The sequence below is a fragment of the Coregonus lavaretus genome, assembly GCF_964263955.1.
Source record: "Coregonus lavaretus genome assembly, chromosome: 27".
Lineage (NCBI taxonomy): Eukaryota > Metazoa > Chordata > Actinopteri > Salmoniformes > Salmonidae > Coregonus > Coregonus lavaretus.
Window position 1 is genome coordinate 11,536,362 of NC_140014.1, and position 27,216 is coordinate 11,563,577.

Consider the following 27,216-nt stretch of genomic DNA (forward strand, 5'->3'; position numbering starts at 1 on the left):
TTTGGTTGAAATGACGTGGAAACAACGTTGATTCAACCCGTTTTTGGCCTGTGGGAGGTCTATTCAACTTTGGAATGTTCGGTTTCCTTGTGTTCAAATGATGACGTTTTGATGATACATTTATAACGCCTGGAGCCGCTTTATTTATTGCGGAGTCAAGTTAGCCTGGCATCAGAAGTTTCAACAGGACAGGACAGGTGAAGACTAGTAATATTGCTCTCTACTCAAGTCGTGGTTGTGAAGATGTTCCTACAGCTCGGCATAAATTACCTCGAGTGCATATTTGCAACTGTACTGGCATGGATCCGTGGCACGTCACAGTTATCATCTACAGGAAAAGTAAATCCAGCTACAATCAAGGTGGTGCAAAAGACAGTATCTCAAGCTGCGGCAACTCCAAGAAGTGTCAATTATCATTTTACCCGACAGTGCAATTATAAGTGCGGTTTTTGTTTCCACACTGCAAAAACGTCTTTTGTCCTACCCATTGAGGAAGCAAAGAGAGGTTTACAGCTTCTGAAGGAATCAGGTAAATTTGGCCAAAGATTATATTTATGCTATTTCAAATCCCTATTTAAATCCACATTATATGCTATTACATTAGTATTAAAGCCTATTTGTTTCTAATGTAATATTTTATTCAGAGTTTAGAATTCAGAATTTCATTATTTTTGCAGGACTGGAAAAAATTAACTTTTCTGGCGGAGAGCCTTTCATACACGACAGAGGTGATTTCTTGGGGAAATTAGTCCAATACTGCAAACACGACCTCCAGCTTCCAAGTGTCAGTATTGTCAGCAATGGCAGCATGATTAGAGAGAAGTGGTTCCACACATATGGTAAGATGGTTTTCATTTTAGGTTCTGTGTTAAAAGAAAATATTTTAAGGCCGACCAACGTTACCCCGGTGATCGTCATTATATCAGAGATCACCCATAATTAATAAACAATCCTCATTATTCTCATGCGGTCAGGAAACAAAGTTCATTTTATTGACACTAGATGTCAGCACCGGGTTAGTTTTGATGTGAGGTCACAAAATGAAAACTCAGAGAAGCATTTCACATGTTTTATTTGAAATGCCTCGCAGTTGACTCCTTAAAAAATGTAGGACTCATCATAAAAGGCATACGTTGATCATCAAATTGTTTTTAAAAACGACTAGTTTATATTTTTACCTAAAAAAATCGGAACTATCACATGTATGTCTGGATATGAATACATTTAGAATTCATTGGTGTTTCAAAATACAATTCTTTGAGATTATGTCAGTGTTATTATCAAAATGCTCCTTGTCCTCACAGGCAAATACCTGGACATTCTGGCCATTTCCTGTGACAGCTTTGATGAGGACACCAACCACACTATTGGCAGAGCCCAGGGCAGGAAGAGCCACCTGGACAACCTCTTCAAGGTCCGGGAGTGGTGCCAGAAGTACAAAGTGGCGTTCAAAGTCAACTCTGTGATCAACACCTTCAATGTGGATGAAGACATGAGAGAAAAAATCACCGGACTCAACCCTGTACGCTGGAAGGTTAGGGTGTTCCAGTGCATTAACATTACTCACCAGTAATACTGTATCTGTAAATAGAGGTGTTTTCTCATACCATAGATAGTAGTAAGTGAGTTGTATGGCCTTGACTTCACTGTGTGTGCTGTATAGGTGTTCCAGTGTCTGCTGATCGATGGCGAGAACGCTGGGGAGAACAGTCTGAGGGAGGCAGAGAGGTTTGTCATCAGCGACCAGCAGTTTCAGGACTTCCTGGATAGGCACAGCAGCATCAGCTGCCTGGTACCAGAGTCCAATCAAAAGGTATGGGACTGGACTAAAGACGAAGACAACACAATATTATACTTTTTTGTTGTCAGTTATTGATATTATGATGGTTCAACAACTACTAGTCCATTTAAGTTGTTTCTGAATGCTATTAAGGTTCAAAGTACACTATTAGAAAAAAGGGTTCCAAAAGGGTTCTTCTGCTGTCCCCATAGGATAACCTTTTTTGGTTCCAGGTAGAACAGTTTTTGGTTCCAGGTAGAACCTTCTTTTGGGTTGCATGTAGAACTCTCTGTTGACAATATTGTAATACAAAATAGTTGTGACATTAACATGTTTCCTTGTTGTCTTATCTTGTCAGATGAGAGATTCCTACCTCATCCTGGATGAATATGTAAGTCCTTTTTATCAATATGTTATTTTACATGATACTCACTCTACATTCACAGGCTTTGAGAAGGGTGAAATGAGATGATGATTTGCAGATATTTTATATTTATTAGTATTAGATATGAAGTTTCATAGCAGTGATATTTTGATAATGGACTAGATTGTCAAGAGGCTCTTATATTACCCGTTGGTAACACTTTATAATAACTTTCATGATTAAGCCTTTATAAATGCTTATAAAATACTTTATAAATTATTCTACATGTTCTAAATGCTTATGAATTTGACGTTTTTATATGCTTTTTTAGATGCGTTTCCTGGATTGCAGAGAGGGGAGGAAAGATCCATCCAAGTCCATCCTTGATGTTGGCGTGGAAGAGGCCATTCAATTCAGTGGCTTTGACGAGAAGATGTTCCTAAAGAGAGGAGGGAAATATGTGTGGAGCAAAGCTGACATGCGGCTAGAGTGGTGATCCACACATTATAATCAGTTATTGCTACACTCCTAAATGTATTTTTGTGTTTTTCTATTTAAAAAAAAAAGTTTCCGCCTTCATAACTGCACTTTACACTTAAATATTTATATGATATTCAAAAAGTGATGTTGGAATCTTTTACTGCTATACCTTGAGGCGTTTGTGTACCTTTAATTACTTGTAAAATCACACCGCACATCTACTCTACAGGGACAACTATTTAACCTCTCACTATCTCACAGCATAATAATAACTTGCTTTTTGTGTGCCCAGTTTTGTTTGTTTCCTTATATGCCCTGTTATCCAAATTAGTTTACATTTTCTATTCACCAACCAAGAGGCTGATTTGCACTTTCATGTAGCATTTGGAGTTTAGCACTTTGAGTGAAATGTAAGGAATTTATGAATACAGTTATTACGATTTACAGTGTGTTACATCTCTCTCTGTTTGTAATCTATCTCAAATAAATACAAATTATGACATTGCATGATAAAGAATGATGTTTGTTAATCACAATCAATTTACAGTAAGCACATTTATTCAGTATCTGGATCACGTTTGTTGCCATACAACCATTCCAATTTTAAGTGGTGACTACTGTAGCTTAAAGTTAAGATGCTGGTGTTCTCCATCCATTTCAGTTTGCTGTTAATGTGGTAGTCCTACTGTAGCCTAAACATCCAGTAAATGTGTATTAGGATAACTCAAATCCCCACCCCTGAAAGGATTGCTCACTGGAGCACTATGAGGAGAGGTTCCCTTGGGACTGACATCATGTCTCTGTTTCCTACACTATGTTGTAATCATGTCTTGATCTTTGTCAAATCAGATCAGGAGATTCTCAATGGGACAATAGTCAGTCCCCTGATAAAACCTCATATCAAGCAGACCTAAAGGCCTACATCTGTTGGTACTGAAGCTGAATAAATGCATCAAGTAAAGATTCATTTTCTTTCCTTGTTTTCCTTTCTTCATGCTGTTCTTTCTGTTCTAAAACATTAGATATTTCCTTCCTTGCTAGTGTTATGCTGATCAATGTATTTGCCTGTGGGGCAAACTGCATAGAAGGTCAGCAACCCGGAGTCGCCTCTTCACTGTTGACGTTGAGACTGGTGTTTTGCGGGTACTATTTAATGAAGCTGCCAGTTGAGGACCTGTGAGGCGTCTGTTTCTCAAACTAGACACTCTAATGTATTTGTCCTCTTGCTCAGCTGTGCACCGGGGCCTCCCACTCCTCTTTCTATTCTGGTTAGAGACAGTTTGCGCTGTTCTGTGAAGGGAGTAGTATACAGTCGTGGTCAAAAGTTTTGAGAATGACACAAATCCTAATTTTCACAAAGTCTGCTGCCTCAGTTTTGATGATGGCAATTTGCATATACTCCAGAATGTCATGAAGAGTGATCAGATGAATTGCAATTAATTGCAAAGTCCCTCTTTGCCATGAAAATGAACTTAATCCCCAAAAAACATTTCCACTGCATTTCAGCCCTGCCACAAAAGGACCAGCTGCCATCATGTCAGTGATTCTCTCGTTAACACAGGTGAGAGTGTTGATGAGGACAAGGCTGGAGATCACTCTGTCATGCTGACTGAGTTAGAATAATAGACTGGAAGCTTTAAAAGGAGGGTGGTGCTTGAAATCATTGTTCTTCCTCTGTTAACCATGGTTACCTGCAAGGAAACACGTGCCGTCATCATTGCTTTGCACAAAAAGGGCTTAACAGGCAAGGATATTGCTGCTAGTAAGATTGCACCTAAAATCAACCATTTATCGGATCATCAACAACTTCAAGGAGAGAGGTTCAATTGTTGTGAAGAAGGCGTCAGGGCGCCCAAGAAAGTCCAGCAAGCTCCAGGACCGTCTCCTAAAGTTGATTCAGCTGCGGGGTCGGGGCACCACCAGTGCAGAGCTTGCTCAGGAATGGCAGCAGGCAGGTGTGAGTGCATCTGCACGCACAGTGAGGTGAAGACTTTTGGAGGATGGCCTGGTGTCAAGAAGGGCAGCAAAGAAGCCACTACTCTCCAGGAAAAACATCAGGGACAGGCTGATATTCTGCAAAAGGTACAGGGATTGAACTGCTGAGGACTGGGGTAAAGTCATTTTCTCTGATGAATCCCCTTTCCGATTGTTTGGGGCATCCGGAAAACACCTTGTCCGGAGAAGACAAGGTGAGCGCTACCATCAGTCCTGTGTCATGCCAACAGTAAAGCATCCTGAGACCATTCATGTGTGGGGTTGCTTCTCAGCCAAGGGAGTGGGCTCACTCACATTTTTGCCTAAGAACACAGCCATCAATAAAGAATGATACCAACACATCCTCAGAGAGCAACTTCTCCCAACCACCCAAGAACAGTTTGGTGACGACCAATGCCTTTTCCAGCATGATGGAGCTCCTTGCCATAAGGCAAAAGTGATAACTCTGGGAACAAAACATTGAAATCTTGGGTCCATGGCCAGGAAACTCCCCAGACCTTAATCCCATTGAGAACTTGTGGTCGATCCTCAAGAGGCGGGTGGAAAAACAAACACCAACAAATTCTGACAAACTCCAAGCATTGATTATGCAAGAATGGGCTGCCATCAGTCAGGATGTGGCCCAGAAGTTAATGGACAGCATGCCAGGGTGGATTGCAGAGGTCTTGAAAAAGAAGGGTCAATACTGCAAATATTGACTCTTTGCATAAACGTAATGTAATTGTCAATAAAAGCCTTTGACACTTATGGAATGCTTGTAATTATACTTCAGTAGACCATAGTAACATCTGACAAAAATATCTCATAACACTGGGCAGCAGGTAGCATAGTGGTTAAGAGCATTGTGCCGGTAACTGAAAGGTCGCTGGTTCTAATCACAGAGCCATAGCCGACTAGGCGAAAAATCTGTCGATGTGCCCTTGAGCAAGGCACTTAACCCTAATTGCTCATGTACGTCACTTTGGATAAGAGTGTCTGCTAAATGACTAAAATGTAAGCAGCAAACTTTGTGAAGACCAATACTTGTGTCATTCTCAAAACATTTGACCACGACTGTACAGCGTTGTACGACATCTTCAGTTTCTTGGCAATTTCTCGCATGGATAGCCTTCATTTCTCAGAACAATAATAGACTGACGAGTTTCAGAAGAAAGTTATTTGTTTCTGGCCATTTTGAGCCTGTAATCGAACCCACAATTGCTGATGCTCCAGATAATGAACTAGTCTCAAGAACGCCAGTTTTATTGCTTCTTTAATCAGAACAACAGTTTTCAGCTGTGCTAACATAATTGCAAAAGGGTTTTCAAATGATCAATTAGCCTTTTAAAATGATAAACTTGGATTAGCAAATACAACGTGCCATTGGAACACAGGACTGATGGTTGCTGATAATGGGCCTCTGTACGCCTATGTAGATATTCCATAAAAAATCAGCCGTTTCCAGCTACAATAGCCATTTACAACATTAACAATGTCTACACTGTATTTTTGATCAATTGGTGTTATTTTAATGGACAAAAAATTTGCTTTTCTTTCGAAAACAAGGACATTTCTAAGTGACCCCAAACTTTTGAACGGTAGTGTATATATATACAATACCAGTGAAAAGTTTGGACACTCCTACTCATTCCAGGGTTTTTCTTTATTTTTTCTATTTTCTACATCGTAGAATAATAGTGAAGACATCGAAACTATGAAATAACACATATGGGATCAAGTAGTAACCAAAAACGTGTTAAACAAATCAAAATATACTTTATATTTGAGATTCTTCAAAGTAGCCACCCTTTGCCTTGATGACAGCTTTGCACACTCTTGGCATTCTCTCAACCAGCTTCATGAGGTATTCAACTGGAATACATTTCAATTAAGAGGTGTGCCTTGTTAAAAGTTAATTTGTGGAATTTCTTTCCTTCTTAATGCGTTTGAGCCAATCAGTTGTGTTGTGACAAGGTAGGGGTGGTATACAGAAGAGAGCCCTATTTGGTAAAAGACCAAGTCCATATTATGGCAAGCTCAAATAAGCAAAGAGAAACTACAGTTCATCATTACTTTAAGACATGAAGGTCAGTCAATCCGGAAAATGTCAAGAAATGTGAATGTTCATGGTCAAATAGCTGCAAAGAAACCACTACTAAAGGACACCAATAATAAGAAGAGACTTGCTTGGGCCATCCCATCTGGTTTGCGCTTAGTGGGACTATCATTTGTTTTCAACAGGACAATGACCCAAAACACACCTCCATGGTGTGTAAGGCCTATTTGATCAAGAAGGAGAGTGATGGAGTGCTGCATCAGATGACCTGGCCTCCACAATCACCTGACCTCAACCCAATTGAGATGGTTTGGGATGAGTTGGACCGCAGACTTTAGGAAAAGCAGCCAACAAGTGCTCAGCATATGTGGGAACTCCTTCAAGACTGTTGGAAAAGTGTTCCTCATGAAGCTGGTTGAGACAATGCCAAGAGTGTGCAAAGCTGTCATCAAGGCAAAGGGTAGCTACTTGGAAGAATTTGTTTAACACTTTTTTGGTTACTACATGATTCAATGTCTTATTTCATAGTTGTGATGTCTTCACTATTATTCTACAATGTAGAAAATAGTAAAAATAAAGAAAAGCTCTTGAATGAGTAGGTGTGTCCAAACTTTTGACTGGTACAGTATATATACAGTGAGGGAAAAAAGTATTTGATCCCCTGCTGATTTTGTGCGTTTACCCACTGACAAAGACATGATCAGTCTATAATTTTAATGGTAGGTTCATTTGAACAGTGAGAGACAGAATAACAACAAAATAATCCAGAAAAACACATGTCAAAATGTTATGAATTGATTTGCATTTTAATGAGGGCAATAAGTATTTGACCCCTCTGCAAAACATGACTTAGTACTTGGTGGCAAAACCCTTGTTGGCCGTCACAGAGGTCAGACGTTTCTTGTAGTTGGCCACCAGGTTTGCACACATCTCAGGAGGGATTTTGTTCCACTCCTCTTTGCAGATCTTCTCCAAGTCATTTAGATTTTGAGGCTGACGTTTTGCAACTCAAACCTTCAGCTCCCTCCACAGATTTTCTATGGGATTAAGGTCTGGAGACTGGCTAGGCCACTCCAGGACCTTAATGTGCTTCTTTTTGAGCCACTCCTTTGTTACCTTGGCTGTGTTTTTTGGGTCATTGTCATGCTGGAATACCCATCCACGACCCATTTTCAATGCCCTGGCTGAGGGAAGGAGGTTCTCACCCAAGATTTGACGGTACGTGGCCCAGTCCATCATCCCTTTGATGCAGTGAAGTTGTCATGTCCCCTTAGCAGAAAAACACCCCCAAAGCATAATGTTTCCACCTCTAAGTTAGACGGTGGGGATGGTGTTCTTGGGGTCATAGGCAGCATTCCTCCTCCTCCAAACACGGCGAGTTGAGTTGATGCCAAAAGCTCGATTTTGGTCTCATCTGACCACAACACTTTCACCCAGTTCTCCTCTGAATCATTCAGATGTTCATTGGCAAACTTCAGACGGCCCTGTAAATGTGCTTTCTTGAGCAGGGGGACCTTGCGGGCGCTGCAGGATTTCAGTCCTTCACGGCGTAGTGTGTTACCAATTGTTTTCTTGGTTACTATGGTCCCAGCTGCCTTGAGATCATTGACAAGATCCTCCCGTGTAGTTCTGGGATGATTCCTCACCGTTCTCATGATCATTGCAACTCCACGAGGTGAGATCTTGCATGGAGCCCCAGGCCGAGGGAGATTGACAGTTATTTTGTGTTTCTTCCATTTGCGAATAATCGCACCAACTGTTGTCACCTTCTCACCAAGCTGCTTGGCGATGGTCTTGTAGCCCATTCCAGCCTTGTGTAGGTCTACAATCTTGTCCCTGACATCCTTGGAGAGCTCTTTGGTCTTGGCCATGGTGGAGAGTTTGGAATCTGATTGATTGATTGCTTCTGTGGACAGGAGCACTCCCTTTAAGAGTGTGTTCCTAATCTCAGCTCGTTACCTGTATAAAAGACACCTGGGAGGCAGAAATCTTTCTGATTGAGAGTGGGTCAAATACTTATTTCCCTCATTAAAATGCAAATCAATTTATAACATTTTTTGCATGCGTTTTTCTGGATTTTTTTGTTGTTATTCTGTCTCTCACTGTTCAAATAAACCTACGATTAAAATTATTGACTGATCATTTATTTGTCAGTGGGCAAACGTACAAAATCAGCAGGGGATCAAATACTTTTTTCCCTCACTGTACCATTAGGGGAGCCTACACCCTACAAGTAGTAGGATGGGGTGGTGGGTTTTGGGAGACAGTGTATAGGTGCAGGGTTAGATGGTGGTGCAATTAAGTTTTTCCCATTCCCCTTTTCCCTTTTTGGGGGGAGGGATCGAAATGTGCAATGCGCTCGATCTGCGAAAGACAGCAATACGCAACACAGCGTCTAGTCTGCCGGAAAGACACACGAATAAGAAGAAGGAGAAGAAGAAGGAGAAGAAGAAGAAGAAGAAGAAGAAGAAGAAGAAGACAACAGGAACGTTCACAGACAATTGGCGTCATTCCAGTGCGTCGGCTCACGAAAATCATGAAAACAACAATTAGCTTTTTGATCATAATTTAATTCAGCTTAGGGATAGGCATAAGGTTAGCAGTGGGGTTAAGGTTAGGTTTAAAATCACATTTTAAGAAGATAAATTGTAGAAATGGGCGGAGTTTATGGCTTTGTGGCTGTGGTAACTAGTGACGATTTGTGTAGTGATGCAGGGCATTTTCAAGGTAGGCACATCACCTTGTGATATTTACAATATTATGTGCAGAGATAAGCTCGGTTTGTGTTATGTGAACAAACGGTTTCGAGGCTGGTAAAAGGGGCGTTCTGGACGTTGCTCAGTTGCAAGTGAGTCCTCAGTATTTTCCTCATGCAGCTACTGTAGCTGTTAGTCGATAGTGCTTGTCAGCTGTGATTCTGCTTTCGTTACCCACGTAGTCGTCCTCTTAATTTCTTTCCAGGTGATACATGGTCGAATCCTTCTGATACATTCAAGGATTCATTTAGAAGGATGTCAGCCACCACCAAAAACGATACTCTGTAACCTGCCTTTCACTATGCCTCTCGAGTAGCAGCTGGCTATCAACCATCTACATCTTTCTAGGAGATAACCTTTCTAGTTCTGCTTTCATCGCTCCTGAAGTCATTTTCTAACCAAGAAGACTGCGCTGTCACAAAAGGCCAGGTAATATTTGTGTTTATTTCCAACATGTGCACCGAGTCATTCTGTTCACATGACAGTTCAGCCTGAGAACCCAATTCTGCGTTTCTCGTACAGGCGAGGCTACACTGTTTCTGTAACATTATCTTGTAACAAGCTGAGGGACTATTTTGAACGAATTTGCTTTGCAATATAGGCTTATATTGTTTTCACAATTCCAGCTGAAATAGCCCTCACCTTTTACATTGTACAGGTAGGTTACAGTACCATCCCGCTGGGCAAAAACTGGTTGAATCAACGTTGTTTCCACGTCATTTCATTGATTACGTTGAATCAATATGGAAAACTGATTGGATTTGTAAAAGGTCATCAACATAAGGGCATTTCATATTTATTTTCACCCAACTTTTAACCTAAATGACATGGTCATTTTTTTGTTGTTGACTTCACTTTGAATTCACGTTCGTTGACAACACAACTAGACGTTGAATTGACGTCTGTGCCCAGTGGGATACTCTTGGTGCAGGAAAATAGTGTTTAATAGTGTTGCAGCCTACTGTGGGGGTTTTGTTATAGAATTAGGCCTATTGAAAATTAACTGAGAGGATGCCAACATTAGGATTGGCTGTTGTTCTGGAATGACCTGTTGTCTAGCAAGCTGTTTTGCATTTGTCATTTGCTTGTCTTGTTGATACTCAGAGCTCTCCAATTTGTTTAGCCAATACTCTATTTGTTGATCCACTCAGGAGGTGACAGCTGTTATGATTTTATGAGCTGCTGCTCTCTGTTGTTGACACTGCAACCACATTATCATTATCCAAGTACAGGGCTCCTCAGCAACCATGCGACTGATACAGTGCTGATATCCGATAGGCTACTAGTGTTTTTGTTGAATATGATGCACAGCTAGGTGAACTCACACCCCACCCCACACCCCACCCTAAAACATTATTGAGAGTCTAATATCCCCCTAGGTTATTGTTCTAGTGAGTGTCATCACCCAGAATAAGGTAACATTAAATGCTATGTAGTGATAATATAAAAATGAATATAAAAGATTCTAGATAAAGTTATTCCATGATATTCTTCAAGGTAAACATACTGCAACACAACAAAAGATAATTGATGACACACAGTAAAACAGCAGAGTTCATCTCAATATTAATCTCAACCTGTGTTGTTTATACTGGATGACTGCTCTCTGTGGGCACCAAAAGGTCATATTGTGCCTTGCCATGGCATTTCCATTTAAAGCTACAATATCTAACTCTTTGGACGACCGACCAAATTCACATAGAAATGTGAGTTATAGATCTTTCATTCCTGTTGAAAGCAAGTCTAAGAAGAGGTAGATATGGTCTGTGTGTCATTTCTATGCTTCCCGTTCAGAAGTTTCATTTTTGCGTCTTTTACTTTCGGTTTTGTACACCAGCTTAAAACAGCAGAATATACATTATTTTTGGTTATGGAAAATATATTTCACAGTGGATTAGATGATAAAATGGTTCTCTACACAATGACTGCTTGTTTTTTCACATAAACTGAAATTAGGCAAACTATTAGAATTTTAGCAACCCGGAAATGGCGGAGCGATTTCTGCATAGTGAATCTTTAAATCAGCTAGGTAACCCCAGGGGTAAAGATTAGGCCTAGACATGAAACCCTGCTACTGAACAAAGAGCATGTCTGCACAGTCACTGTCAAGGCTGAGGACACATACAGTTATACAGTGGGGAGAACAAGTATTTGATACACTGCCGATTTTGCAGGTTTTCCTACTTACAAAGCATGTAGAGGTCTGTAATTTTTTATTATAGGTACACTTCAACTGTGAGAGACAGAATCTAAAACAAAAATCCAGAAAATCACATTTGTATGATTTTTAAGTAATTAATTAGCATTTTATTGCATGACATAAGTATTTGATCACCTACCAACCAGTAAGAATTCCGGCTCTCACAGACCTGTTAGTTTTTCTTTAAGAATCCCTCCTGTTCTCCACTCATTACCTGTATAAACTGCACCTGTTTGAACTCGTTACCTGTATAAAAGACAACTGTCCACACACTCAATCAAACAGACTCCAACCTCTCCACAACGGCCAAGACCAGAGAGCTGTGAAAGGACATCAGGGATAAAATTGTAGACCTGCACAAGGCTGGGATGGGCTACAGGACAATAGGCAAGCAGCTTGGTTAGAAGGCAACAACTGTTGGCGCAATTATTAGAAAATGGAAGAAATTCAAGATGACGGTCAATCACCCTCGGTCTGGGGCTCCATGCAAGATCTCACCTCGTGGGGCATCAATGATCATGAGGAAGGTGAGGGATCAGCCCAGAACTACACGGCAGGACCTGGTCAATGACCTGAAGAGAGCTGGGACCACAGTCTCAAAGAAAACCATTAGTAACACACTACGCCGTCATGGATTAAAATCCTGCAGCGCATGCAAGGTCCCCCTGCTCAAGCCAGCGCATGTCCAGGCCCGTCTGAAGTTAGCCAATGACCATCTGGACGATACAGAGGAGGAATGGGAGAAGGTCATGTGGTCTGATGAGACAAAAATAGAGCTTTTTGGTCTAAACTCCACTCGCCGTGTTTCGAGGAAGAAGAAGGATGAGTACAACCCCAAGAACACCATCCCAACCATGATGCATGGAGGTGGTAACATCATTCTTTGGGGATGCTTTTCTGCAAAGGGGACAGGACAACTGAACCGTATTGAGGGGAGGATGGATGGGGCCATGTATCGCGAGATCTTGGCCAACAACCTCCTTCCCTCATTAAGAGCATTGAAGATGAGCCTTCCAGCATGACAACGACCCAAAACACACAGCCAGGGCAACTAAGGAGTGGCTGCGTAAGAAGCATCTCAAGGTCCTGGAGTGGCCTATTGCCCAGCGACAGCCCTGAAACCTGAAGGATCTGGAGAAGGTCTGTATGGAGGAGTGGGCCAAAATCCCTGCTGCAGTGTGTGCAAACCTGGTCAAGACCTACAGGAAACATATGATCTCTGTAATTGCAAACAAAGGTTTCTGAACCAAATATTAAGTTCTGCTTTTGTGATGTATCAAATACTTATGTCATGCAATAAAAAGCAAATTAATTACTTAAAAATCATACAATGTGATTTTCTGGATTTTTTTTTTAGATTCCATCTCTCACAGTTGAAGTGTACCTATGATAAAAATTACAGACCTCTACATGTTTTGTAAGTAGGAAAACCTGCAAAATCGACAGTGTATCAAATACTTGTTTTCCCCACTGTACATGCCCATTTGTGACTGGTTTCAGGAAACTAGGCGTATGTCATGCGTCACTACGTCACACAAGAGCCATTTGAACATAGACTTCTTTTAAAAATCAAAATGTGTTTCATAAATGCCTTCTGGAACATGATAACTTTCATGTGCCTTAATAACAAACGTGTATGCCATCTGTAAATACGAATAAAATTGTTAAATTACGAGCCTAGTTGGTTTAGCCACAGAAAAAGACAGCAACCTTCCCGCTAGCCATGGTTGGCTGAGATAATGAGTGGGCTGGACATGCCGAGAGTTGAGTTCAGATTGGTCTGCCATGTAGCACGCTTTTGTCTATTTGAGCTAGTGAGTATGTGTAGGTAATACTGTCTAACACAGCTTTAAAAAATATATAATGCTTAGTAGAACTGCATAAGTGTTGCTCTCCACTTTCTGGAGGACCGAGTTTTGAAATCAGTGGAATTAGAGTATGATAGCTAAGTAGATGGAGAAAACACCTGTCTCCGGATTACATCTTCAAACTAAGGGCAACCATGACATCCGTGACAGGGAGAAGCGTCCATCCATGTATACGGGTAAGATAGTCTAGCTAAAAGTGTACTGCTAGCTAGCTAACGTTAGCTGGCTGGCTCGCTAGCTAATGTTACGTGTATGATCTGTGTAATAATATTATTCGTATCTCAGAGCCATTTGCTTTGCTAGTTATAGCCTAATGTTAGCTAGCTAACATTGAACCTGGTTGGTTAGCTACCTGCAGATTCATGCAGGGTAGTAACGTCATGAGTTGGGATTATGTTTCATTGTTTACCTAGCTAGCTAGCTACATTTCTTAACAAAAGACTCCACTATGCAAGTAACCATTTCAATAGAATGTCACTGCGACAACTGTTGATAGACATAGCTGGTAAATTTGCTCTGGCTATCTCTTCCGATTTCAGAGCACTCTCTTCTGAGTGTGCCAGAGCGCAGATTAACTGACCGGTTGAATATGGCCAGTGTCAGTAAACGTTGGCAAAAAAGCGTAAATTGTTGCCAGCTGCACAGTTGCAGTCACCAACGCTCTGGATAACATAAAAACAGCCTAACCAGCTCTGCTAGGGCGAGTAAAGTGATCAGTGAGCTGTTCTCTCATTTGTGTCTGGAAGTCGCTAGCAAGCTAGCCAATGTTAGCCAGTTAGCTTGGGTGCTTGACTGCTGTTTTAAGGACAGAATGCGCGGATCAGTCCTTAGAGATGGGTGGGGCTAAAGCTTAAGAGGGTGTGAACGATGCTGAATGGGTGTAGACAAAGAAGAGCTCTCCAGTGGGTACCAAAACATTGAAAGGCCATTTTCTCAAAAGTGAGGTTACAAGTTTATCAACTTTCACAGCAGATTTACTTTCCCATTGTTCCTCAACTGTAGTGTATGATAACCATTTTCTAGTTCTGTGTCTCTACTTTTATCCAATGTAAAAAAACACAATTTCAAATTTTGCTACATAAGATCGAGCCAGTCAGTCACATTTCTCTATCTCACCATCACTGCTCTTATCTGGCCCATACTCTACAATTGATTCTGTATCCTATCAAACACTTGAATGGTTAAGTGAATACAGCCTCGGAATGGTTAAGTGAATACAGCCTCGCAGGCAGGCAGACAGGCATGCAAGGCGATGGAGTTTCCATTTTTCTCATTCCTAATGGAATGAGGCAGGCATTCCCATCAGGGAACAAAACACATCCAGCTCCATGGCCAAAAGATTTCTCGTCAAGAAAAAGGATTGTTCAGAGAAGAATGGTTGTATTGAAATGCATTCACTTAGTGACAAGCCACTCCCGGGGGAAATGGACCTGGATTTGCATGAGAGGAAGATGGATGTGTTTTTCAATGGATGTGATATGCTGGTTATGAGAGGCAAGCTGAGAACACAGTGTACCTGCCAGCCTCTTGGGAACACAGTCAACATTACACTCCTCAATCCATCAGAACTGGGAGTCCTGCCTCAAGCATCCACCTTTACCAGCAGAAAGCCCAGGTGAATGATACATTTAAACAGGCACGGCATGTACCTGGGTGTGGGGGTGTGTGTTATGTTGGTTCAAACAGCACAAGCCTCCTTTTACAAGTACATGGGCATTTCGCAATGTGTGTCTAAGCATTTTATGGTCGTTGACCTTGGCTTGGCATGTAACGTGAAAGGCTGTGGTTTTTAAAAGACTGCTGCTGAATGATTAGGTAATTTTCATGTAAAAGGACCCATGAGCACCAATGTGAAGTTTATAGGAACATATCACATTTGGTGTCAAATGAAAGCTAAGAGTCTATATTTTGGGGAAATTAAGGCATGGATACGTTTTTCAACCATTTTCCATCCTAAACATTTTTGAATAAGCAAATGCTTTGATTTCTGTCACACAGATGGAAAAGGGGTCTTTAAAAAACATCTACTAGGAAATGTCTAAAAAGTGTTAGAAATCAAAACACATTAATGTTTAAGTAAAGCCCCCTGCCAACTAATATCAACATTAATATTTAGTTTTGCTGAAATTATTTGCCTTCTGTAAATTTAACAAATATTTCACTAACTATTTAGCAGTCTTATGGCTTGGGGGTAGAAGCTCTTCAGGGTCCTGTTAGTTACAGACTTGGTGCATCGTTACCGCTTGCCGTACGGTAGCAGAGAGAACAGTCTATGACTTGGGTGGCTGGATTGTTTGACCATTTTTAGGGCCTTCCTCTGACACCGCCTGGTATAGAGGTCCTGCATTGCAGGGAACTTGGCCCCAGTGATGTACTGGGCCGTGCGCACTACCCTCTGTAGCGCCTTGTGTTCGGATGCCAAGCAGTTGCCATACCAAGCGATGATGCAGCAAGTCAAGATGCTCTCAATGGTGCAGCTGTAGATATTTTTTAGGATCTGAGGGCCTATGACAAATCTTTTCAAATCTTCCTCCTGAGGGGTTGAGGAGTTGTCGTGCCTTCTTCACGACTCTGGGTGTGTGTGAGTACAATGATAATTCCTTAGTGATGTGGACACCGAAGAACTTGAAGCTCTCGTCCCGATCCACTACAGGCCCATCGATGTGGATGGAGGCATGCTCGGCCCTCTGTTTCCTCTAGTCCACTATCAGCTCCTTTGTCTTACTGACGTTGAGGGAGAGGTTGTTTACCTGGCACCACACTGCCAGGTCACGGACTTCCTGTCTATAGGCTGTCTCATCGTCATCGGTGATCATGCCAACCACCGTTGTGCCGTCAACAAACGTAATGATGGTGTTGGTGTCGTGCGCGGCCACACAGTCGTGGGTGAACAGGGAGTACAGCAGGGGTCTAAGCACCCACCCCTGAGTAGCTCCGTGTTGACGGTTAGCGTGGCGGATGGGTTGTTTCCTACCCTCACCACCTGGGGGGCGGCCCGTTAGGAAGTCCAGGATCAGGTTGCAGAGGTAGGTGTTCAGTCCCAGGGTCCTGAGCTAGTTAGTTGAACACTGAGCTATAGTCAATTAACTGCATTGTAGGTGTTCCTCTTGTCCAGGTGGGAGAGGGCAGTGTGGAGTTGAATAGAGATTGCGTCATCTGTAGATCTGTTGGGGCGAATTGGAGTGGGTCCAGGGTGTCTGGGATGATGGTGTTGATGTGAGCCATGACCAGCCTTTCAAAGCATTTCTTGGCTACAGATGTGAGTGCTATGGGGCGATAGTCATTTAGACAGGTTACCTTGGCGTTCTTGGGCAAAGGGACTATGGTGGTCTGCTTGAAACATGTAGATATTACAGACTGGGTCAGGAATACACTTTCCAGCTGGTTAGTGCATGCTCTGAGTCAGGTAATCTGTCTGGGCCCGTGGCCTTGTGAATGTTAACCTGTTTTAAAGGTCTTACTCACATCGGCTATGGAGAGCAAGATCACACAGTCGTCTGGAACAGCTCTCTCATGCATGGTTGTGTTGCTTTCCTCAAAGCGAGCATAGCGTCACTGGGCAGCTCGCGGCTGGGTTTCCCTTTGTAATCCGTGATAGTTTGCAAGCCCTGCCACATCCGAAGAGCGTCAGAGCCGGCGTAGTAGAATTCTATCTTAGTGCAGTATTGACGTTTTGACTGTTTGATGGCTCGCCGGAGGTCGTAGTGGGATTTCATATAAGTGTCCGGATTAGTGTCCCGCTCCTTGAAAGCAGCATCTCTAGCCTTTAGCTCAGTGCGGATGTTGCCTGTAACCCATGGCTTCTGGTTGGGATATGTATGTACAGTACGGCCACTGTGGGGATGACGTCGTCAATGCACTTATTAATGAAGCCGGTGACTGATGTAGGAAACTCCTAAATGTTATCAAATGAATCCCGGAACATATTCCAGTCTGTGCTAGCGAAACAGTCCTGTAGCTTAGCATCTGTACTGTACTGAACTCTACTCTACTTTTCTTTACTCTACTGTACTTTACTGTGCTCTATTGTACTCTACTGAACTCTACTGTGATGTTCAAACTTGTGAAACATACACTGAACAAAAATATACACACAACATGTAAAGTGTTGGTTCCATGTTTCATGAGCTAAAATAATTTATCCTTTGCCAAGATGATCCATCCACCTGACAGGTGTGGCATATCAAGAAGCTGATTTAATAGCATGATCATTACCCAGGTGCACCTTGGTTACGGGACAATAAAAGGCCATGCTAAAATGTGCCGTTTTGTCAGTACGTCCAACCGGCCTCACAAACCGAAGATCACATGTAACCACGCCAGCCCAGGACCTCCACATCCGGCTTCTTCACCCTCTGGATCATCTGAAACCAGCCACCCGGATAGCTGAAGAAACTGTGGGTTTGCACAACCGAAGTATTTCTGCACAAACTGTCAGAAACCGTCCTCACCAGGGTCTTGACCTGACTGAAGTTAGGCATCATAACTGACTTCAGTGGGCAAATGCTCACCTTCAGTGGGCAAGTGCCCCATGGTGGCGGTGGGTTTATGGTATGGGCAGACATAAGCTACGGACAACGAACACAATTGTATTTTATCGATGGCATTTTGAATGCACAGAGATACTGTGACGAGATCCTGCGGCCCATTGTTGTGCCATATATCTGCCGCCATCACCTCATGTTTCAGCATGATAATGCATGGCCCCATGTCGCAAGGGTCTGTACACAATTCCTGGAAGCTGAAAATGTCCCAGTTCTTATAATATAATAATATAATATGCCATTTAGCAGACGCTTTTATCCAAAGCGACTTACAGTCATGCGTGCATACATTTTTTTGTGTATGGGTGGTCCCGGGGATCGAACCCACTACCTTGGCGTTACAAGCGCCGTGCTCTACCAGCTGAGCTACAGATGGCCTGTATACTCACCAGACATGTCACCCATTGAGCATGTCTGGGATGCTCTGGATCGATGTTTACGACAGCGTGTTCCAGTTCCCGCCAATATCCAGCAATTTCGCACAGCCATTGAAAAGGAGTGGGCCAAAATTCCACAGGCCACAATCAACAGCCTGATCAACTCTATGCGAAGGAGATGTGTTGCTCTGCATGAGGCAAATTGTGTTCACACCAGATACTGACTAGTTTTCTGATCCACGCCCCTACCTATTTGTTAAGGTATCTGTGACTATCAGATGCATATCTGTATTCCCAGTCATATGAAATCCATAGATTGGGGCCTAATGAATTTATTTCAATTGACTGATTTCCATATATGAACTGTAACCCAGTAAAATTAAATGTGGTCTTGTTTGGGGGTGGAGCTCATTAGAATAATAGCCAGTGTGTAGAATAATACCCAAACATGCAAAATAAGGATATTTTTCTACCTTTGTGTACCTATTCAGCATACATCACCATGAAGAATATGACATTCATAATTATCACGTTTTAGGAGAAGACCCAGATGCAGGCAGTGTAGAAGTAACAAAAGTTTATTACAAAAAAAAGGGGCAGGCAAACGATAGGTCAAGGGCAGGCAGACGTCAGTAATCCAGATCAGAGTCCAGGTACAGAACGGCAGGCAGTCTCAGGGTCAGGGCAAGCAGAGGTCAATAATCCAGGGTGGTGTGACAAGGTACAGAATGGCAGGCAGGCTCAGGGTCAGGGCAGGCAGAATGGTCAAAACCGGGAAAACTAGAAAACAGGAACTTGAGAAAGACAGGAGCAAGGGGAAAAACGCTGGTAGGCTTGATGAAACAAAACAAACTGGCAACAGACAAACAGAGAACACAGGTATAATTACACTGGGAAAGATGGGCAACACCTGGAGGGGGGTGGAGACAATCACAAAGACAGGTGAAACAGATCAGGGTGTGAATGATTTGGCGCCGGAGAAGATGGCTGCCTTTTTACAGCCCTCTAAGTAATTGTACTATTATGTGTGTTTTTCCACGTTCTTTGTAATTTCTTTTGTACATTGTTTCTTATAACCAAAAAGAGCTTCTGGATACCAGGACAGCGATTACTCACCTCGTATTGGACGAAGATTTTTTTCTTCAACAAGTCGGAAGCGAAGGATGTCCTACAGACACCCGACAAGGCCCAAATCCCCGTCATTCGCATGAGAAAGAGACTGAGATATCATGGACGTAGATCGGGGTGCCTTGTAAGGATCCGACGGCAAGCGAGTAAACTGCCTCTTCCATCAGTCCTATTAGCCGATGTTCAATCATTTGAGAATAAATTAGATGACCTAAGATTACGGTTATCCTACCAACGGGACATTAAAAACTGTAATATATTATGTTTCACCGAGTCGTGGCTGAACGAGGACATGGACAACATACAGCTAGCGGGCTATACGCTACATCAGCACGCTAGAACGGCTGACTCAGGTAAGACAAAGGTTGGCGGTCTGTGTATATTTGTAAACAACAGCTGGTGCACAAAATCAAATACTAAGGAAGTCTCTAGGTTTTGCTCGCCTGAGGTAGAGTATCTTATGATAAGCTGTAGACCACACTATTTACCAAGCGAGTTTTCATCTTTCATAGCTGTCTTTTTACCACCACAAACCAATGCTGGCATTAAGATTGCACTGAATGAGCTGTATAAAGCCATAAGTGAACAGGAAAACGCTCATCCAGATGCAGCGCTCCTAGTGGCCGGGGACTTTAACGCAGGGAAACTTAAATCAGTTCTACCTAATTTCTACCAGCATGTTAAATGTGCAACCAGAGGAAAAAAAAACTCTAGACCACCTTTACTCCACACACAGAGACGCATACAAAGCTGTCCCTCGCCCTCCATTTGGCAAATCTGACCATAACTCTATCCTCCTGATTCCTGCTTATAAGCAAAAACTAAAGCAGGAAGCACCAGTGACTCAGTTAATAAAAAAGTAGTCAGATGACGCAGATGCTACAGCTACAGGACTTTTGCTAGCACAGACTGGAACATGTTCCGGGATTCTTCAGATAGCATTGAGGAGTAAACCACATCAGTTACTGGCTTCATCAATAAGTGCATCGATGACGTCGTCCCCACAGTGACCGTACGTACATACCCCAACCAGAAGCCATGCATTACAGGCTTTCAAGGAGCGGGACTCTAACCCGGACGCTTATAAGAAATCCCGCTATGCCCTCCGACGAACCATCAAACAGGCAAAGAGTCAATACAGGACTAAGATTGAATCATACTACACTGGCTCTGACGCTCGTCGGATGTGGCAGGGCTGGAAAACTATTACAGACTACAAAGGGAAGCACAACCACTTCTATGCTCGCTTCGAGGCAAGCAACACTGAAGCATGCATGAGAACATCAGCTGTTCCGGATGACTATGTGATCACGCTCTCCGTAGCTAATGTGAGTAAGACTTTTAAGCAGGTCAACATTCACAAGGCCGCAGGGCCAGATAGATTACCAGGATGTGTACTCCGAGCATGTGCTGACCAACTGGCAAGTGTCTTCACTGACATTTTCAACATGTCCCTGACTGAGTCTGTAAAACCAACATGTTTCAAGCAGACCACCATAGTCCCCGTGCCCAAGGACACTAAGATAACCTGCCTAAATGACTACCGACCCGTAGCACTGACGTCTGTAGCCATGAAGTGCTTTGAATGGCTGGTCACATCAACATCAACACCATTATCCCAGAAACCCTAGATCCACTCCAATTTGCATACCGCCCCCAACAGATCCACAGATGATGCAATCTCTATTGCACTCCACACTGCCCTTTCCCACCTGGACAAGAGGAACACCTATGTGAGAATGCTATTAATTGACTACAGCTCAGCATTCAACACCATAATGCCCTCAAAGCTCATCACTAAGCTAAGGATCCTGGGACTAAACACCTCCCTCTGCAACTGGATCCTGGACTTCCTGACGGGCCGCCCCCAGGTGGTAAGGGTAGGTAACAACATATCTGCCACACTGATTCTCAACACGGGGGCCCCTCAGGGGTGCGTGCTCAGTCCACTCCTGTACTCCCTGTTCACCCATGACTGCATGGCCAGGCACGACTCCAACACAATCATTAAGTTTGCCGACGACACAACAGTTGTAGGCCGACAACGATGAGACAGCCTATAGGGAGGAGGTCAGAGACCTGGCCGTGTGGTGCCAGGATAACAACCTCTCCCTCAATGTGACCAAGACAAAGGAGATGATTGTGGACTACAGGGAAAAAAAGAGGACTGTAGTGGAACAGGTTGAGAGCTTCAAGTTCCTTGGTGTCCACATAACCAACAAACTATCATGGTCCAAACACACCAAGACAGGCGTGAAGAGGGCACGACAAAGCCTATTCCCCCTCAGGAGACTGAAAATATTTGGCATGGGTCCTCAGATCCTCAAAAGGTTCTACAGCTGCACCATCGAGAGCATCCTGACTGGTTGCATCACCGCCTGGTATGGCAACTACTTGGCCTCCGACCGCAAGGCACTACAGAGGGTAGTGCGTACGGCCCAGTACATCACTGGGGCCAAGCTTCCTGCCATCCAGGACCTCTATACCAGGCAGTGTCAGAGGAAGGCCCTCAATGGTACCGGAGTGCCAAGTCTAGGTCCAAAAGACTTCTCAACAGCTTCTACCCCCAAGCCATAAGACTCCTGAACAGCTAATCATGGCTACCCGGACTATTTGCACTGCCCCCCCACCCCATCCTTTTTACGCTGCTCCTACTCTGTTAAGTATTTATGCATTGTCACTTTAACTCTACCCACATGTACATATTACTTCAACTACCTCAACTAGCCGGTGCCCCCGCACATTGACTCTGCAACGGTACCCCCCTGTGTATATATAGCCTCCCTACTGTCACTTTATTTTACTTCTGCTCTTTTTTTCTCAACACTTTTTTTGTTGTTGTTTTATTCTTACTTTTTTTGTTTAAAATAAATGCACTGTTGGTTAAGGGCTGTAAGTAAGCATTTCACTGTAATGTCTGCACCTGTTGTATTCGGCGCATGTGACCAATAAAATTTGATTTGATTTGAAAATTGTCAAAGACTCCAGCCACCCTAGTCATGGACTGTTCTCTCTGCTACCACATGGCAAGTGGTACTGGAGTGCCAAGTCTAGGTCCAAAATACTTCTCAACAGCTTCTACCCCCAAGCCATAAGAATCCTGAACAGCTAATCATGGCTACCCGGACTATTTGCACTGCCCCTCCCCACCCCCACCCCCACCCCATCTTTTTACGCTGCTGCTACTCTCTTAATTATTTCTGCATAGTCACTTTAACTCTACCCACATATTACCTCAACTACAGTGAGGGAAAAAAGTATTTGATCCCCTGCTGATTTTGTACGTTTGCCCACTGACAAAGAAATGATCAGTCTATCATTTTAATGGTAGTTTTATTTGAACAGTGAGAGACAGAATAACAACAACAAAATCCAGAAAAACACATGTCAAAAATTTTATAAATTGATTTGCATTTTAATGAGGGAAATAAGTATTTGACCCCCTCTCAATCAGAAAGATTTCTGGCTCCCAGGTGTCTTTTATACAGGTAACGAGCTGAGATTAGGAGCACACTCTTAAAGGGAGTGCTCCTAATCTCAGTTTTTTTACCTGTATAAAAGACTCCTGTCCACAGAAGCAATCAATCAATCAGATTTCAAACTCTCCACCATGGCCAAGACCAAAGAGCTCTCCAAGGATGTCAGGGACAAGATTGTAGACCTACACAAGGCTGGAATGGGCTACAAGACCATCGCCAATCAGCTTGGCGAGAAGGTGACAACAGTTGGTGCGATTATTCGCAAATGGAAGAAACACAATAACTGTCAATCTCCCTCGGCCTGGGGCTCCATGCAAAATCTCACCTGGTGGAGTTGCAATGATCATGAGAACGGTAAGGAATCAGCCCAGAACTACACGGGAGGATCTTGTCAATGATCTCAAGGCAGCTGGGACCATAGTCACCAAGAAAACAATTGGTAACACACTACGCCGTGAAGGACTGAAATCCTGCAGCGCCCGCAAGGTCCCCCTGCTCAAGAAAGCACATATACAGGCCCGTCTGAAGTTTGCCAATGAACATCTGAATGGTAGCAAACCTGGTAGCAAACCTGGTAGCAAACCTGGTAGCCAACTTCAAGAAACGTCTGACCTCTGTGATTGCCAACAAGGGTTTTGCCACCAAGTACTAAGTCATGTTTTGCACAGTGGTCAAATACTTATTTCCCTCATTAAAATGCAAATCAATTTATAACATTTTTGACATGGTTTTTCTGGATTTTGTTGTTGTTATTCTGTCTCTCACTGTTCAAATAAACCTACCATTAAAAGTATAGACTGATCATGTCTTTATCAGTGAGCAAACGTACAAAATCAGCAGGGAATCAAATACTTTTTACCCGCATTGTACCTCAACTAGCCGGTGCTCCCGCACATTGACTCTGCACCGGTACCCCCCTGTAAATATAGCCTACCTACTGTTATTTTATTTTACTTCTGCTCTTTTTTTCTCAACACTTTTTTGTTGTTGTTTTATTTTACTTTTTTATTAAAAAAGAAATGCATTGTTGGTTTTAGGGCTCTAAGTAAGCATTTCACTGTAATGTCTACACCTGTTGTATTCGACGCATGTGGCCAATAAAATTTGATTTGATTTGATAATTATGCCTTTCTGTATGGTACAGATCAAGGACCCATGATGTCATTCTGTTACCATCATTCTGTTAACGGGTGTTGATCTTTACTCACTGTAGTTCAATGACTAAAATATATATTTTTCTAACTCAAGCTGTCATATCATAGCTGACACCCCATTCTTTCTGCAGACATATTTGAATCGCGGTCACATAAAAAACTGACCAAGATTTTACTGTCATTCTGTTACCAAACTTCGCATCTGCACTGTTCCTCAATTAAGTGACAATTGTTACAAGTATTTGCTTGGCATACATTTTTAATTGAAAAAGTGAGTCTCATCATCACTCTGTGGAATTGCCCATTAGTTGCTCGGTTTCGAGAAGGGAACCTCTAATGGTGTTTTTGAATAAAGGGTGTCATGACTGCTGTACTTTAAAGCTGGAATCCATAGCGGAGAAACTGCCATGTCCGTTTGCAATATTACAACAAAGATGTTACAGCTTTAACTCAATCATAATTTATTGATCATCGTCACTAGATAAACATTAGGGCCTACTTTGCCATAGCCATAAGCAGAAAAACGATCTCTCCTCTGATAAGCTATTTCTATAAACAAATACCTTATCAATGTTATACATGACTGGGCTATTGTAGCATGCTGAAGTTGTGGGTATGCTTGTATCATGCGCTGGACTACCCAATGGGAGTTTTTAAGGTTGCCACATTTGATCACGCTGCAATCACATAAGTATAGAGGGAGTAACTGAAAACAATGCTCCTCACGCCTTGACACAGAATTGGAATGCCATGAATCTGTTTAGTGCCATTGAACTTGTTAAACATTACAAGTTACTTGTGTAAGTAGCTCAGGCTGCTTGTGACTGCATGCACGACCATGCCAGAAATGTGACACACATTCAGTTTAAACAGAAGCGCTTACCGGCTAATAAATGCCTAATTACCTTCAGTTCCTCATTACCAGGGCCTAAAACAAACTTTTTTGCCCCAGCCAGGCTGAGTTGCTGCACAAGGTGGGATATAACGTTAGGATTCATATTTCTTTGTGCATTACCAGACATGAAACAAAACAGCAGAAATACTTAGAAAACAGCTACTGCAGCAATTATTTTGCTATAAATCACAACTCGCACATGTGCCTGCCTGTACTTGATTTAAAAAAATCAAAAATGCTCGCACTGTAGAGTCCTGAGTGTGAACGCCAACATGGCTGGTGAATTAGACATTCTTACCCGCCAATGCCCAAATCTCCCCACATTTGTCAGGTGTTAATTTTAGGCCCTGGTCATTACCTTGTAAATCCTGTAAGGCAGGCTGGGAGAGAAAGTTGGAGGCATAAATATCATACCACCAAAAAAATGCTAACATCCCCTGTTATTGGTAATGGTGAGAGGTTAGCATGTGTTGGGGGGTATGATCTTTGTGCCTCTGTAACTTTCTCACTCATTACTTTTCACAATTCATTCATGATTATCCGTAATCATGGTAGCATCCACATTAATGTAGAAGTGTTCAGAAACAAAAGTGACTCCAAAATGACACTACATTATTTACCATAATCTGAAACACAACCAAAACAAACCGCAAATGCATCCAACAAGATTGTAGAGTCACAAGCTTGATGTTGTCATTCTGTGCTAGGAATATGGGACCAAATACTTTTGACTACTTTAATACACTATAAGTGAATTTGTCCAAATACTTATGACACCTTCAAAAAGTAAAGTGCTTTCATTTCAAACGGTAAAACAGATAAGTATGAAAATACCTTAAAATAAAAGGTGACATTCTGTACTGTCGCCTCATATGACACATTGGATCTCAAATCCAAAATACTGGAGTATAAACCCAAATTAAAAGATCTAGCTTTAGTGTCCAAATAAATACGTAGTAGAGTGTACACTTATACTGCTGCGGTCAAGTTTAAAGTAGTAGTACACCCTTACAATGGATACACGCTTCACACATTTTCAGTAGAACTACAAACCTGAACCTTTAGAACATGATGCCTGTATGCCTGGGCTTTGATTCTTGTGTGATTAAAGAAAAAGGCAATAGGCTTGCTTGGTAGGCTACGATAAAGAACCATTAGAGTGAGCAACATACCGTACACTTATGTAATTCCACTGGAGAAAAGAGAGAGTGCTTTGATTTAGATAAATGCATGCATTAGTCATAACCGCCCTTAAAGCCCACACTCCCTCCCTATTAAGTCAGTCACCATGGTGTTTTGTCTCTCCCTTTTTGATATGGTAAGTCAGAGACCTTGCTCTTTTGAGTGTACCCCTTACTTGAAGTGAGTGTTTTCTATCTATCTAGAGGCTCAATTGTGTCTTCCATTTGGTGCCTAGTGATTACGACCCGGGCCTTGTGTATATGTCAGAGTCTGTGGTCGACACCAGAGAGGGCCGCAGAACTAGTCTGGGCAAAGGGGGAGAGGAGAAGCACAATGTGCTGCTTCATCTTGTTTTCTTACTAGGATTCTGAAGTAGGGTGTGGGGAGATGTGGGCCAACATGCAGCATAAGGTCTTATGGCAGGCTGCCTGTCTAGCCCCATAGGGAAATCAAGTGGAAAGAGCGAGAGCGAGAGTAAAGTAAGGAGAAGTACATTTTATCAATGTCAGACAACAACAAATGTGTTTCCACAGACTAGGGGAGCATGTTTAGCAGCCTATTTACCATTATGTGTCATAAGGCCTTTCGGTATGTACAACATTATCAATAGAGCTGGCATCCCTTTTTATGGACAATGGAATACAATCTGTGTTTGCATACAATCTGAAATACCTTTTACTCTCCCGTTGTGTTTACTGTGTGGTGAACTGCTAGGTAGTTCTTGACTCGGATGGCCTGGTGTGGCCTTGCTGGATCTCATTCAAGCCACATGGAAGTGTTTAGCAGGAGAGAGAGCTCAGTGAGACTCAGTGCCCACTCAGTCAGTCTGCCCACTGATTATCTGTGAAGTGCTGTGTTGGGAAAATCAGAAAGTGCCTTAAAACGTGGCAGTCCCATGGTCCGGGTGTCGGGATGACACAAAGGACGTCTATATCTGGGACCTTGTCCTTTTGATAAAGAGAGCTTTCACTGTCACTGC

At 42.6% G+C, this 27,216-nt stretch overlaps 2 protein-coding genes across 3 annotated transcripts in view; both read left to right on the forward strand.

The window, feature by feature from the left end:
- The first annotated feature begins 160 nt into the window (after positions 1 to 160).
- On the forward strand, positions 161 to 3,123 carry rsad2 (radical S-adenosyl methionine domain containing 2). Its single transcript, XM_084144099.1, has 6 exons — positions 161 to 529; positions 678 to 839; positions 1,305 to 1,534; positions 1,664 to 1,813; positions 2,139 to 2,171; positions 2,476 to 3,123. Exons 1-6 carry the CDS (start codon positions 244 to 246, stop codon positions 2,638 to 2,640), a joined length of 1,026 nt encoding a protein of 341 aa, XP_084000225.1. The 5' UTR covers positions 161 to 243; the 3' UTR covers positions 2,641 to 3,123.
- Positions 3,124 to 9,072: 5,949 nt separating this feature from the next.
- The window catches only part of rnf144aa (ring finger protein 144aa), a 73,877-nt gene continuing 55,733 nt past the window's right edge, over positions 9,073 to 27,216 (forward strand). The window contains exons 1-2 of one of the 2 annotated variants that reach the window (XM_084144040.1): positions 9,073 to 9,502; positions 9,616 to 9,839. The gene's annotated coding sequence lies outside the window, so the exon portion shown is untranslated. The other variant, XM_084144039.1, reaches the window with a different exon arrangement.